The sequence below is a fragment of the Cyprinodon tularosa genome, unplaced genomic scaffold (assembly GCF_016077235.1).
Source record: "Cyprinodon tularosa strain WSP-4 unplaced genomic scaffold, ASM1607723v1 ctg1066, whole genome shotgun sequence".
In the NCBI taxonomy this organism is placed as follows: domain Eukaryota; kingdom Metazoa; phylum Chordata; class Actinopteri; order Cyprinodontiformes; family Cyprinodontidae; genus Cyprinodon; species Cyprinodon tularosa.
Genome location: NW_024037856.1, coordinates 105,837 through 120,909, shown reverse-complemented (window position 1 = coordinate 120,909; position 15,073 = coordinate 105,837). Strand labels below are relative to the sequence as shown.

At 49.0% G+C, this 15,073-nt stretch overlaps 1 protein-coding gene across 1 annotated transcript in view; it reads right to left on the bottom strand.

The window, feature by feature from the left end:
- Nucleotides 1-9: 9 nt before the first annotated feature.
- Nucleotides 10-15,073, bottom strand: part of rin3 (Ras and Rab interactor 3) — a 35,553-nt gene continuing 20,489 nt past the window's right edge. The window contains exons 8-15 of the mRNA XM_038288086.1: nt 11,503-11,680; nt 11,258-11,429; nt 9,543-9,664; nt 5,953-6,139; nt 4,247-4,378; nt 3,985-4,151; nt 3,785-3,899; nt 10-1,178 (exon numbers count right to left, since the gene is read on the bottom strand). Of these exons, the coding sequence (XP_038144014.1) occupies nt 934-1,178; nt 3,785-3,899; nt 3,985-4,151; nt 4,247-4,378; nt 5,953-6,139; nt 9,543-9,664; nt 11,258-11,429; nt 11,503-11,680 (1,318 nt within the window). The 3' untranslated portion in view covers nt 10-933. The remainder of the gene's footprint in view (nt 1,179-3,784; nt 3,900-3,984; nt 4,152-4,246; nt 4,379-5,952; nt 6,140-9,542; nt 9,665-11,257; nt 11,430-11,502; nt 11,681-15,073) is intronic.

The window sequence follows — 15,073 nt, the reverse complement described above, 5'->3', positions numbered from 1 at the left end:
TCATTGTGATTATTGAATGTTTGGATCATTTATTCCTTATTTTAATATAATTGATTATAAAAAGAGGAAAATAAAACGCGTCTGAATATTTATTAAAAAACGGGTCGTTTACAACATGGCTGCCTGAGAGGAAGAGCCTCATCTGACCAAAACCCAGCAGGGACTGGTTCCTCCTGGTTCCTCCTGGTTCCTGCTGGTTCCTGCTGGTTCCTGCTGGTTCCTCCTGGTTCCTCCTCATCCTAGGAGGTGTGTCTGTCATCCTAGGAGGATGAACCCCCCTGAGGGAAACTGGAAGTCATCATGAACCAGTCAAAACCTTCCAGAACCTCCAGGTCCAGTTTCTACAGAATCTCATCAGTGAGAATCATAGAAAACCTGAAAACTGTCAGTTAAATGTTTCACTTCCTGTCATCCATCCAAGGGTCACTTCCTGTGACCTTTGGATGGATCCCTACTGGTTCTGTAGGGATCCTGCATCAAAGCCCGGATCCCAACAGAACCAGAACTCGGAATGGTCCAAAGTGTCATTGTTACTTTGCAGCATTTCAGCGCTGCTGCCTCTGTGTTTCCTAAAGGATAAAAATCGTCCACAGCACCCCCTGCTGGTCAGGTCTGATGTCTGGTTCTGACCCAACAGCTGCTTCCTTCAATAGAGAAACACTGAATGAAGTAAACAGAACCTTCCAGCTTTCAGAACCAGCCGGCCTGAACCTCACAAAGTCAAATATAGATGATTACAAAATAAAGATTATTAGGAAGAGTTCTGACCCGTCTGCCAGGGTTCCAGACCCTCTGACTAGAAACCTGGGTCTCTTTGGTTCTGAACATCTCCTCTAGAGTCTCTTCAGTTTCAACTGCATCCAGAAGCTAAACTGCATCAGCACCATCTTGATGCAGCTACCAGGCAGTACCCTGGTTCTGGTTCTGGATGGGTTAAAGGTTGATCAGAGTCTCCTCCTCTTCTGGCTCGGTTGGCCCGCTGGCCGTCTGTTCCGTCAGTAGAGGAAGAGGCGGTTCTGTGGGACAAGCGGGGACCTGCGGGACGGCGGGTCGGTCGATGGGATGGAAGAGGAAGCAGTAGGCTCCTGGCTGGCAGCTGTTCTTTACACTCAGAGCCAGGTCCGACGGAACCACCGGCTGCAGAACCCCGTCCATATAGATGCTCAGCGTGTAGGAGTCTGAACAACAGAGACACATTTGGATCAGAACCACAGCCGCTCAGTGACCCCACACCGTAGAACCTCAACACAGAACCTCCCCCATAGAACATCCCCCATAGAACCTCCCCCATAGAACCTCCCCCGTCGAACCTCCCACGTAGAACCTCCCCCATCGAACCTCCCCCATAGAACATCCCCCATAGAACCTCCCCCATAGAACCTCCCCCGTAGAACCTCCCCCATCGAACCTCCCCCATAGAACATCCCCCATAGAACCTCCCACGTAGAACCTCCCCCATAGAACATCCCCCATAGAACATCCCCCATAGAACATCCCCCGTAGAACCTCCCCCATCGAACCTCCCCCATAGAACATCCCCCATAGAACATCCCCCATAGAACCTCCCACGTAGAACCTCCCCCATCGAACCTCCCCCATAGAACATCCCCCATAGAACATCCCCCGTAGAACCTCCCCCATCGAACCTCCCCCATAGAACATCCCCCATAGAACCTCCCCCATAGAACCTCCCCCATCGAACCTCCCCCATAGAACATCCCCCATAGAACCTCCCCCGTAGAACCTCCCCCATCGAACCTCCCCCGTAGAACATCCCCCATAGAACATCCCCCATAGAACATCCCCCATAGAACCTCCCCCGTAGAACCTCCCCCATCGAACCTCCCCCATCGAACCTCCCCCATAGAACATCCCCCGTAGAACCTCCCCCATCGAACCTCCCCCATAGAACCTCCCCCATCGAACCTCCCCCATAGAACATCCCCCATAGAACCTCCCCCATAGAACATCCCCCATAGAACCTCCCCCGTAGAACCTCCCCCATCGAACCTCCCCCGTAGAACATCCCCCATAGAACATCCCCCATAGAACATCCCCCATAGAACCTCCCCCGTAGAACCTCCCCCATCGAACCTCCCCCATCGAACCTCCCCCATAGAACATCCCCCGTAGAACCTCCCCCATCGAACCTCCCCCATAGAACCTCCCCCATCGAACCTCCCCCATAGAACATCCCCCATAGAACCTCCCCCGTAGAACCTCCCCCATCGAACCTCCACCATAGAACATCCCCCGTAGAACCTCCCCCATCGAACCTCCCCCATAGAACATCCCCCGTAGAACCTCCCCCATCGAACCTCCCCCATAGAACCTCCCCCATCGAACCTCCCCCATAGAACATCCCCCATAGAACCTCCCCCGTAGAACCTCCCCCATCGAACCTCCACCATAGAACATCCCCCGTAGAACCTCCCCCATCGAACCTCCCCCATAGAACATCCCCCGTAGAACCTCCCCCATCGAACCTCCCCCATAGAACCTCCCCCATCGAACCTCCCCCATAGAACATCCACCATAGAACCTCCCCCGTAGAACCTCCCCCATCGAACCTCCCCCATAGAACCTCCCCCATCGAACCTCCCCCATAGAACATCCCCCATAGAACCTCCCCCGTAGAACCTCCCCCATCGAACCTCCACCATAGAACATCCCCCGTAGAACCTCCCCCATCGAACCTCCCCCATCGAACCTCCCCCATCGAACCTCCCCCATCGAACCTCCCCCATCGAACCTCCCCCGTAGAACCTCCCCCATCGAACCTCCCCCATCGAACCTCCCCAATAGAACATCCCCCATAGAACCTCCCACGTAGAACCTCCCCCATAGAACATCCCCCATAGAACATCCCCCATAGAACATCCCCCATAGAACCTCCCACGTAGAACATCCCCCATCGAACCTCCCCCATAGAACCTCCCCCATCGAACCTCCCCCGTAGAACCTCCCCCATCGAACCTCCCCCATAGAACATCCCCCATAGAACCTCCCCCATAGAACCTCCCCCATCGAACCTCCCCCATAGAACATCCCCCATTGAACCTCCCCCGTAGAACCTCCCCCATCGAACCTCCCCCGTAGAACATCCCCCATAGAACATCCCCCATAGAACATCCCCCGTAGAACCTCCCCCGTAGAACCTCCCCCATCGAACCTCCCCCATCGAACCTCCCCCATAGAACATCCCCCGTAGAACCTCCCCCATCGAACCTCCCCCATAGAACCTCCCCCATAGAACCTCCCCCATCGAACCTCCCCCATAGAAGCTCCCCCGTAGAACCTCCCCCATCGAACCTCCACCATAGAACATCCCCCGTAGAACCCCCCCCATCGAACCTCCCCCATAGAACCTCCCCCATAGAACATCCCCCGTAGAACCTCCCTCATCGAACCTCCCCCATCGAACCTCCCCCATAGAACCTCCCCCATCGAACCTCCCCCATAGAACATCCCCCATAGAACATCCCCCGTAGAACCTCCCCCATCGAACCTCCCCCATCGAACCTCCCCCATAGAACCTCCCCCATCGAACCTCCCCCATCGAACCTCCCCCATCGAACCTCCCCCATCGAACCTCCCCCATCGAACCTCCCCCATCGAACCTCCCCCATAGAACCTCCCCCATCGAACCTCTGGTTCCTTTCCAGAGGAACACCCATCAAACAGCCCACCACGGGGCTGCAGCCTCCGTCACCTTTAGATTCCAGCTCAGCTCGTTCTGCATAGAAACCCTCCCAGAAACAGGAAGTGATGTCAGAGACGGTACCTTGTTCAAAGCGTGCGGCGCACTGCTCGGTCAGCTCCTTGATGGTCATGGAGGGGACGACACCCAGAGTTTTGGGGTCAGCACCAATCTCAGGACAGTACACGGTGAGGAAGTCCTGCAGAAGCAACAAACCGTGGATCCATTAGGTTCTGAGTAGCAGAACTCTGAGTCCCTGAAGTTCTGGTTCTGTGTGTTTGTACCCGAACAGAACCCTGGCCCTCTCGCTCCTGGTTGAGCGTCCGCCGTCTCTCCCAGCGGTGGATGGAGTCCTGAACCTCTCTGCTCAGCTGCCGCGTCGCTGACCTCTGCTGGTCAAACGTCTTGATGTGCTCCAGCGCCCCATAGGTGGTGGTCAGATAGTAGGAACCTGAACCCAGAGAGGGGAGAGGTGCGTTCAGGGACAAAGCCTCAACATCGCATAATATAACCCTCCTTTTATGGGGGGACCCTACAGGTTCTCACCCTCTCCCAGCGTTAAGGCGGGGTCCATCAACTCCATCATGTACTCCACGTCCAGCTGCAAGGCGGCCAGGTTGGATCTGGCCAGGACGTACATCATTACAGGAAGGAAGTCATCGGCGCCGTGAGACCGCCCTGTTCAGAGACCACCCGTTAGATCAGAGCTGTCCAGCGGCGGCCCTCCATGGCCCCCATCCTGCAGGTTTCTCCTCAGGCAGGTCAACAGACCCACTGAAAAACCATCAGAACAGTATCTATTTATTCACTGGATCGCTGATTGCCTGTTGGTAGTATGGGGTGGAGGGAAGCCACCGGCCGCCATATTGGTACTCCCTAGTTAGAGCGGTTAGAATGTAAACAATCGGTGCGCTACAGCATCGAACAACGGTGATGTTTTCATTTTTAGGGGGACTTAAGACTTTTGAAATAAAGATAAATTCATCAGTTTGACCCAGACTGGCTGTTTCATAGCATCAGTAGATTAACTTTAACTTAGAATAAAAAATAGACCCATTACACTGCAGAGTCATTATGAAACCAATAAAGTCTATAAATCATGTAATATAACATATTATACAAAATCCATCACGATAAAACGATTGTGTTAATGGAGCAGATGATCCAAAAGTGCTAAATTAATGATGTCCATGTAATATACATGCATTTATTACATTTTTTACATCTTACAGAGAATTTCTAAATTTAGCATCAAACTGAATCAGCAGTCCGTGTCTGTTAATGCTGCAGTATTTTATTGTGAATGAAGCCGTATACTTTATGCTGCATTAGCCTTTAAAATGTTGGAGTTGCTTTTTTTCCATCAATTTAACCTTCAGTATATTTCAGCTCATGACTTTTTCAAATGAGAAATAAACCAAACACTGTAAAAACAACAGCATCATCCACTGAATAAAGAATTCCTACATTAACATTTCCCAGTGAATGACTTTCTGTTTCCTCTACTTTCTATTTTCTAACCTTAGACCCAATGTCAGTGTCTAACTCAGTCAATGTCTTCCAGTCAGTCTGAGAGAGCCAGACTAATGTTAGTCTGCAGACTAAACTATAGGATCCATCGGCTATAGATGGATTTATTGGTTAGTTCATCCGCTGACTGGGAAATGACCAGTGGAACGTCTTCCTGCAGCCAGAAAACTGCTGGTTTCTGCAGCCAAATGCTGAACAGGGAGGCTGGTCTCAGTTATCCAGGCTATCAAGGCTAGCCTGGATAGCTTCAATAGCCTGGATAGCCTCAATAGCCTGGATAGCCTCAATAGCCTGGATAGCCTCAATAGCCTGGATAGCTTCAATAGCCTGGATAGCTTCAATAGCCTGGATAGCCTCGATAGCCTGGATAGCTTCAATAGCCTGGATAGCTTCAATAGCCTGGATAGCCTCGATAGCCTGGATAGCCTAAACTTCTGACATTTTGAACTGAAAAAGCTTCCTGGATGAAAACCAAACTTGGAAACAAAGTCCAGTGGATTGTTTTTAACTTAAATCTGAGAGGAACTACACATGTAAGCATTATTATGGCGCGTTTCCGTGGGAGTACCAATATGGCGGTCGGTGGCTTCACTTATTTTTGGGCTGTCGGCAATCCAGTGAATAAATTAGAGCTCAGTGTCCAGAACTTGCAGGACGTTGGGCTGCGAGGCCTGAGGCTGGACTGGTTTCTAGCAGCGCTTCAGAGAGAAAGCGGCACGGACCTGGACAGCTGATGGACATGGAGTCATAGATGATCTTACAGGTCTTCAGCAGCAGCTCAATCTTCCTCTGTGGAGAATATTCCTGATGGAGTTTGTTCAGCTTCATGCTGATTTTCTCCATGGCAGGAGCCTCAGGGATGGAGGTGGTTATCCCTAAAGCTGTGGTGGTGCTGCCCAGGACCTCCGCCTGCAGTTCAGTTCAATTCAACACAATTCAGTTTACTTCACTTCAATTCTATTCAGTTTATTTCTATAGCTCCAATTCACATCATGTCATCTCACGTCACTTTCCAGTTCACCAGATCATCCAGTCAGATTGATTCAAAGTTTTCTATCTAAGGAAAACCAGCTGATTGCATCGACTCATTGACTCTTCAGCAATCCCTCACACTAAGCATGCTAGTAGCGACAGTGGAGAGGAAAAACTCCCTTTGAACAGGAAGAACCCCCCACCCCCCCCAACACACGCACACACACACACATCCAGGGTTTTAAGGCAACCATTTTTGCAGTTTTCCGGACTCAACATGTCTGAATGGGACTCTGAATCTGACTTTTATTTGGACTCTACATTGGACTCTGAACCTGACTCAGAATTGGACTGAATCGGACTCTGAATCGGACTCTGAACCGGACTCTGAACCGGACTCTGAATTGGACTGAATCAGACTCTGAATCGGACTCTTAATCAGACTCTGAACCGGACTCTGAATTGGGCTGAATCAGACTCTGAATCGGACTCTGAATCGGACTCTGAATTGGACTGAATCAGACTCTGAATCAGAGTGAATCGGACTCTGAATCGGACTCTGAATCGGACTCTGAACCGGACTCTGAATTGGACTGAATCAGACTCTGAATCGGACTCTGAATCAGACTGAACCGGACTCTGAATCAGACTGAATCGGACTCTGAATCGGACTCTGAACCGGACTGAATCGGACTCTGAATCAGACTCTGAGTCGGACTCTGAATCTGACTCTGAATCGGACTCTGAATCTGACTCTGAATCGGACTCTGAATCTGACTCTGAATCAGACTCTGAGTCTGACTCTGAGTTGGACTCTGAATCAGACTCTGAATCGGACTCTGAATCAGACTCTGAATCTGACTCTGAATCTGACTCTGAGTCGGACTCTGAGTCGGACCCTGAATCGGACTCTGAATCGGACTCTGAATCAGACTCTGAATCAGACTCTGAATCGGAGTCTGAATCGGACTCTGAGTCGGACCCTGAATCTGACTCTGAGTCGGACCCTGAATCGGACTCTGAATCAGACTCTGAATCAGACTCTGAATCGGACTCTGAATCAGACTCTGAATCAGACTCTGAATCGGACTCTGAGTCGGACCCTGAATCTGACTCTGAGTCGGACCCTGAATCGGACTCTGAATCAGACTCTGAATCAGACTCTGAATCGGACTCTGAATCTGACTCTGAATCAGACTCTGAGTCTGACTCTGAGTTGGACTCTGAGTCTGACTCTGAATCGGACTCTGAATCGGACTCTGAGTCGGACTCTGAGTCGGACTCTGAGTCGGACCCTGAATCTGACTCTGAGTCGGACCCTGAATCGGACTCTGAATCGGACTCTGAATCGGACTCTGAATCAGACTCTGAATCAGACTCTAAATCGGAGTCTGAATCTGACTCTGAATCAGACTCTGAATCAGACTCTGAATCAGACTCTGAATCAGACTCTGAATCGGACTCTGAGTCGGACCCTGAATCTGACTCTGAGTCGGACCCTGAATCGGACCCTGAATCAGACTCTGAGTCGGACTCTGAATCTGACTCTGAATCGGACTCTGAATCGGACTCTGAATCTGACTCTGAATCAGACTCTGAGTCTGACTCTGAGTTGGACTCTGAATCAGACTCTGAATCGGACTCTGAATCAGACTCTGAATCTGACTCTGAGTCGGACTCTGAGTCGGACCCTGAATCTGAGTCGGACCCTGAATCGGACTCTGAATCGGACTCTGAATCAGACTCTGAATCAGACTCTGAATCAGACTCTGAATCGGAGTCTGAATCGGACTCTGAGTCGGACCCTGAATCTGACTCTGAGTCGGACCCTGAATCGGACTCTGAATCAGACTCTGAATCAGACTCTGAATCGGACTCTGAATCAGACTCTGAATCAGACTCTGAATCGGACTCTGAGTCGGACCCTGAATCTGACTCTGAGTCGGACCCTGAATCGGACCCTGAATCGGACTCTGAATCGGACTCTGAATCGGACTCTGAATCGGACTCTGAATCTGACTCTGAATCAGACTCTGAGTCTGACTCTGAGTTGGACTCTGAGTCTGACTCTGAATCGGACTCTGAATCGGACTCTGAATCTGACTCTGAGTCGGACTCTGAGTCGGACCCTGAATCTGACTCTGAGTCGGACCCTGAATCGGACTCTGAATCGGACTCTGAATCGGACTCTGAATCAGACTCTGAATCAGACTCTGAATCGGAGTCTGAATCTGACCCTGAATCAGACTCTGAATCAGACTCTGAATCAGACTCTGAATCAGACTCTGAATCGGACTCTGAGTCGGACCCTGAATCTGACTCTGAGTCGGACCCTGAATCGGACTCTGAATCAGACTCTGAATCAGACTCTGAATCTGACTCTGAATCGGAGTCTGAATCAGACTCTGAATCAGACTCTGAATCAGACTCTGAATCTGACTCTGAATCGGACTCTGAATCAGACTCTGAATCAGACTCTGAATCAGACTCTGAATCGGACTCTGAGTCGGACCCTGAATCTGACTCTGAGTCTGACCCTGAATCGGACTCTGAATCAGACTCTGAATCAGACTCTGAATCTGACTCTGAATCTGACTCTGAATCGGAGTCTGAATCAGACTCTGAATCAGACTCTGAATCTGACTCTGAATCGGACTCTGAATCTGACTCTGAATCAGACTCTGAGTCTGACTCTGAGTTGGACTCTGAATCAGACTCTGAATCGGACTCTGAATCAGACTCTGAATCAGACTCTGAATCAGACTCTGAATCTGAATCGGACTCTGAATCTGAATCGGACTCTGAGTCGGACCCTGAATCGGACTCTGAATCAGACTCTGAATCTGAATCTGACTCTGAATCGGGCTCTGAATCAGACTCTGAATCAGACTCTGAATCAGACTCTGAATCGGACTCTGAGTCGGACCCTGAATCTGACTCTGAGTCGGACCCTGAATCGGACTCTGAATCAGACTCTGAATCAGACTCTGAATCTGACTCTGAATCTGACTCTGAATCGGAGTCTGAATCAGACTCTGAATCAGACTCTGAATCTGACTCTGAATCGGACTCTGAATCTGACTCTGAATCAGACTCTGAGTCTGACTCTGAGTTGGACTCTGAATCAGACTCTGAATCGGACTCTGAATCAGACTCTGAATCTGAATCGGACTCTGAATCTGAATCGGACTCTGAGTCGGACCCTGAATCGGACTCTGAATCAGACTCTGAATCAGACTCTGAATCTGACTCTGAATCGGACTCTGAATCTGTTTTTTTCCTGTGATGGTGAAGCAGTGAGCAGGTCCTGCTGGTTCTGTCCGTGGGGTTTTGGACCCACCTGGTTCTGTTCCAGCCGTTTCATGGTTCCAGCATCTGAGTGCAGCTTCTCCAGGCTCTTGTAGACGGGTTCCTTCAGCGGCTTCAGAACGCTCTTACACAGAGCGGCTTCCACGATGCTCTCTGCAGAAACAGACACGGTTTATTTAGCTTCATCCATCTCTTCCTGTTTCAGCTGCCGACAGATCCCAGCATCTTTATTTACAACGTTTAATAAAGTGCTTCCAATTAAGATGTCCGATTTTATCTGCATTTTAAAATAAGCCCCAGGCTGAAGGCGTGGATGACATCAGATGACATCAGATCAGCTGTGTGGCATCATGGGAAACATCTCCATCCTCAGCCTGAAGCTGGAGGAGACCTCCTGTTTGGCACCGGTTCCTCCTTTGGTGAGGTCTTCATTGGATCCACCGGGACGTCGGCATGGATACTCACTGCTGGTGATGACCTCACTGACAGCGGGGAACTGATCCACAGGCAGATTCCACCTCCTGAGGACACTGATGATGAAGCTGCAGAGCTTCTTCAGTAAAGGCGGTTAGGGCCACAAAGGAGCAGAACCTCAGATCCTTCCTTCCAGCTGCTGTTAGACTTTATCTCTTCTGCACCCAGCAGACCCAGTAAAGCCTTCAAACTGGGATCCTGTCCTTTCTTCAGCAGAACGTCATCCAGATGGATCACCCTCCTCTGGGCTCAGCATCAGCATCTTCTCCTCTCAGTGAAGTCCTTGTTTCTGTCTGTGGGATGATCTCTGGTGTCCATCTGGTCCTGAACTTCCACTGCAGACGGACTCTTCAGGATGTCTCCTTCATCCACTTCTCACCTTGGAGGCCTTTGGCGCAGTTAAGCGCCCCAACCCCACCCCACCCCCGGCAGATGGTTCAGCCCCCCCCCCCCCCCCCCCCCCCCCCAGCAGGTGGTGCAGCTCAACGTATCTTGGTATATTGTCATTGATGACCACCTATTATTTGAGCCTCATGTTCACTGTCTAGTGAGGAAGTTGGGACTAAAATTGGGTTTTCACTTTCGAAATAAGCTGTGCTTTTCTTTTAATGTAAAAAAACGTTTCTTTTTTAAGTGTGCTGGACTATGGTGATATATATGCATTCATCTGCTTGATGCCTGCAGATGATTGACGCAGCCTATCACGCATCATTGAGATTTATTACTAATTGTGAAGCTCGCAGCCATCACTGTGAGCTGTATTCTGGTGTAGGGTGGTCTGCCTTGGCTACACGGAGGCTTTGTCATTGGTATATATTTATATATAAGGCTATTCTTGGTGCGCTTCCATCTTATTTATGTTCACTTCTTATGAAAAAAAGTACTGGTCATTACTCTCTCCGTTCTCAGGCTGTCGTCTTGTTTTCTGTCCCACGTGTCGGTACTGAGCTGGGTAAAAAGGCCTTTGCTTACTCTGCTCCCTTTACATGGAATTTGCTGCAAAATAACTTTAATCTTAGTAAATTGGTTCCTTTGAACACTTTTAAGCTGAAAATTAGATGTTTTGAGTTGGACTCCCTCACATGTCAATGTTTTAATTGAAATTTTATTGTAAGTGCATATTTGGCTTTTATGTGTGTGTCTTTGTACGTATGTAATGATGGGATGTCATTTTGATGCCTATCTTGGCCAGGTCTCCCTTACAAAAGAGATTTTTAATCTTAATGGGTATTACCTGGTTAAATTAAGGATAAATAAAAACTAAAATGTTACCCAGCTTGTCCTGCGTGTACTGATGCTGAGGCTCCAGCAGGGCCTGCAGCTCCGTGCTCTGAAGCAGGTAGCTCTTCAGCTGGGTCATCATCAGACGGATCTCCTGCAGCAGCTCCGTGGAGGTGGAGTGTTTGGACATGGTCTCCAAGGTGAAAGCTCTGTGGTCCTTCACCTGGACACAAAACAGGGACGTTGCAGGTCTGCTGGTCCATGAGGAAGCAGCCCCATCCTCTCACTGCACTCACCAGGTTCCCAAAGTAGCTCAGCGGGTCCCTGGCCAGCTCCACGATGCGCTTGGTGAGGCGGCCGTCATGGAAGATGATTCCGGTGAGGACCGTGGAGAGGCGGTGGCGTGCCCGGTCCAACATGACGGTGGGGGTTCTTCTTACGGCGGTCTTACAGCTGTGGCTGTCTGCTGGAGTCCTGATGGAAAAAACAGCAGAACTTTAGGTTTCCTCCTCATTCCTGAACGCTGTGACGTTTCTACAAGCTCTCCTCGCAAAGCATCATGGGATCTGCTGTCCCAGCGGCCGGCTGTCGCCATAGGCTGCCGCTACCAGACAGCAGCGTCCCAGTTAGAGTCCCACTGTGGTGGCTGACCATATAATGATAGAAGTCTACGTTCAGACTGTCTACGTTCAGACTGTCTACGTTCAGACTGTCTACGTTCAGACTGTCTACGTTCAGACTGTCTACGTTCAGAATGTCTACGTTCAGACTGTCTACGTTCAGACTGTCTACGTTCAGACTGTCTACGTTCAGACTGTCTACGTTCAGAATGTCTACGTTCAGACTGTCTACGTTCAGACTGTCTACGTTCAGACTGTCTACGTTCAGAATGTCTACGTTCAGAATGTCTACGTTCAGACTGTCTACGTTCAGACTGTCTACGTTCAGACTGTCTACGTTCAGACTGTCTACGTTCAGAATGTCTACGTTCAGACTGTCTACGTTCAGACTGTCTACGTTCAGAATGTCTACGTTCAGACTGTCTACGTTCAGACTGTCTACGTTCAGACGTTCTACGTTCAGACTGTCTACGTTCAGAATGTCTACGTTCAGACTGTCTACGTTCAGACTGTCTACGTTCAGAATGTCTACGTTCAGACTGTCTACGTTCAGAATGTCTACGTTCAGACTGTCTACGTTCAGACTGTCAACGTTCAGACTGTCTACGTTCAGACTGTCTACGTTCAGACTGTCTACGTTCAGAATGTCTACGTTCAGACTGTACGTTCAGACTGTCTACGTTCAGACTGTCTACGTTCAGACTGTCTACGTTCAGACTGTCTACGTTCAGACTGTCTACGTTCAGACTGTCTACGTTCAGACTGTCTACGTTCAGACTGTCTACGTTCAGACTGTCTACGTTCAGACTGTCTACGTTCAGAATGTCTACGTTCAGACTGTCTACGTTCAGACTGTCTACGTTCAGACTGTCTACGTTCAGAATGTCTACGTTCAGACTGTCTACGTTCAGACTGTCTACGTTCAGAATGTCTACGTTCAGACTGTCTACGTTCAGACTGTCAACGTTCAGACTGTCTACGTTCAGACTGTCTACGTTCAGACTGTCTACGTTCAGAATGTCTACGTTCAGACTGTGTACGTTCAGACTGTCTACGTTCAGACTGTCTACGTTCAGACTGTCAACGTTCAGACTGTCTACGTTCAGACTGTCTACGTTCAGACTGTCTACGTTCAGACTGTCTACGTTCAGACTGTCTACGTTCAGAATGTCTACGTTCAGACTGTCTACGTTCAGACTGTCTACGTTCAGAATGTCTACGTTCAGAATGTCTACGTTCAGACTGTCTACGTTCAGAATGTCTACGTTCAGACTGTCTACGTTCAGACTGTCAACGTTCAGACTGTCTACGTTCAGACTGTCTACGTTCAGACTGTCTACGTTCAGAATGTCTACGTTCAGACTGTCTACGTTCAGACTGTCTACGTTCAGACTGTCTACGTTCAGACTGTCTACGTTCAGACTGTCTACGTTCAGACTGTCTACGTTCAGACTGTCTACGTTCAGAATGTCTACGTTCAGACTGTCTACGTTCAGAATGTCTACGTTCAGAATGTCTACGTTCAGAATGTCTACGTTCAGACCGTCTACGTTCAGACTGTCAACGTTCAGAATGTCTACGTTCAGAATGTCTACGTTCAGACTGTCTACGTTCAGAATGTCTACGTTCAGACTGTCTACGTTCAGACTGTCTACGTTCAGAATGTCTACGTTCAGACTGTCTACGTTCAGAATGTCTACGTTCAGAATGTCTACGTTCAGAATGTCTACGTTCAGACCGTCTACGTTCAGACCGTCAACGTTCAGAATGTCTACGTTCAGACTGTCTACGTTCAGACTGTCTACGTTCAGAATGTCTACGTTCAGACTGTACGTTCAGACTGTCTACGTTCAGAATGTCTACGTTCAGACTGTCTACGTTCAGACTGTCTACGTTCAGACTGTCTACGTTCAGAATGTCTACGTTCAGACTGTCTACGTTCAGACTGTCTACGTTCAGACTGTCTACGTTCAGAATGTCTACGTTCAGACTGTCTACGTTCAGACTGTCTACGTTCAGACTGTCTACGTTCAGACTGTCTACGTTCAGAATGTCTACGTTCAGACTGTCTACGTTCAGACTGTCTACGTTCAGACTGTCTACGTTCAGAATGTCTACGTTCAGACTGTCTACGTTCAGACTGTCTACGTTCAGACTGTCTACGTTCAGAATGTCTACGTTCAGACTGTCTACGTTCAGACTGTCTACGTTCAGAATGTCTACGTTCAGACTGTCTACGTTCAGACTGTCTACGTTCAGACTGTCTACGTTCAGACTGTCTACGTTCAGAATGTCTACGTTCAGACTGTCTACGTTCAGACTGTCTACGTTCAGACTGTCTACGTTCAGACTGTCTACGTTCAGACTGTCTACGTTCAGACTGTCTACGTTCAGACTGTCTACGTTCAGAATGTCTACGTTCAGACTGTCTACGTTCAGAATGTCTACGTTCAGACTGTCTACGTTCAGACTGTCTACGTTCAGACTGTCTACGTTCAGACTGTCTACGTTCAGACTGTCTACGTTCAGAATGTCTACGTTCAGACTGTCTACGTTCAGACTGTCTACGTTCAGAATGTCTACGTTCAGACTGTCTACGTTCAGACTGTCTACGTTCAGACTGTCTACGTTCAGACTGTCTACGTTCAGACTGTCTACGTTCAGAATGTCTACGTTCAGACTGTCTACGTTCAGAATGTCTACGTTCAGACTGTCTACGTTCAGACTGTCTACGTTCAGACTGTCTACGTTCAGACTGTCTACGTTCAGACTGTCTACGTTCAGAATGTCTACGTTCAGACTGTCTACGTTCAGACTGTCTACGTTCAGACTGTCTACGTTCAGACTGTCTACGTTCAGACTGTCTACGTTCAGACTGTCTACGTTCAGACTGTCTACGTTCAGAATGTCTACGTTCAGACTGTCTACGTTCAGACTGTCTACGTTCAGAATGTCTACGTTCAGACTGTCTACGTTCAGACTGTCTACGTTCAGACTGTCTACGTTCAGAATGTCTACGTTCAGACTGTCTACGTTCAGACTGTCTACGTTCAGACTGTCTACGTTCAGACTGTCTACGTTCAGACTGTCTACGTTCAGACTGTCTACGTTCAGACTGTCTACGTTCAGACTGTCTACGTTCAGAATGTCTACGTTCAGACTGTCTACGTTCAGACTGTCTACGTTCAGACTGTCTACGTTCAGACTGTCTACGTTCAGAATGTCTACGTTCAGACTGTCTACGTTC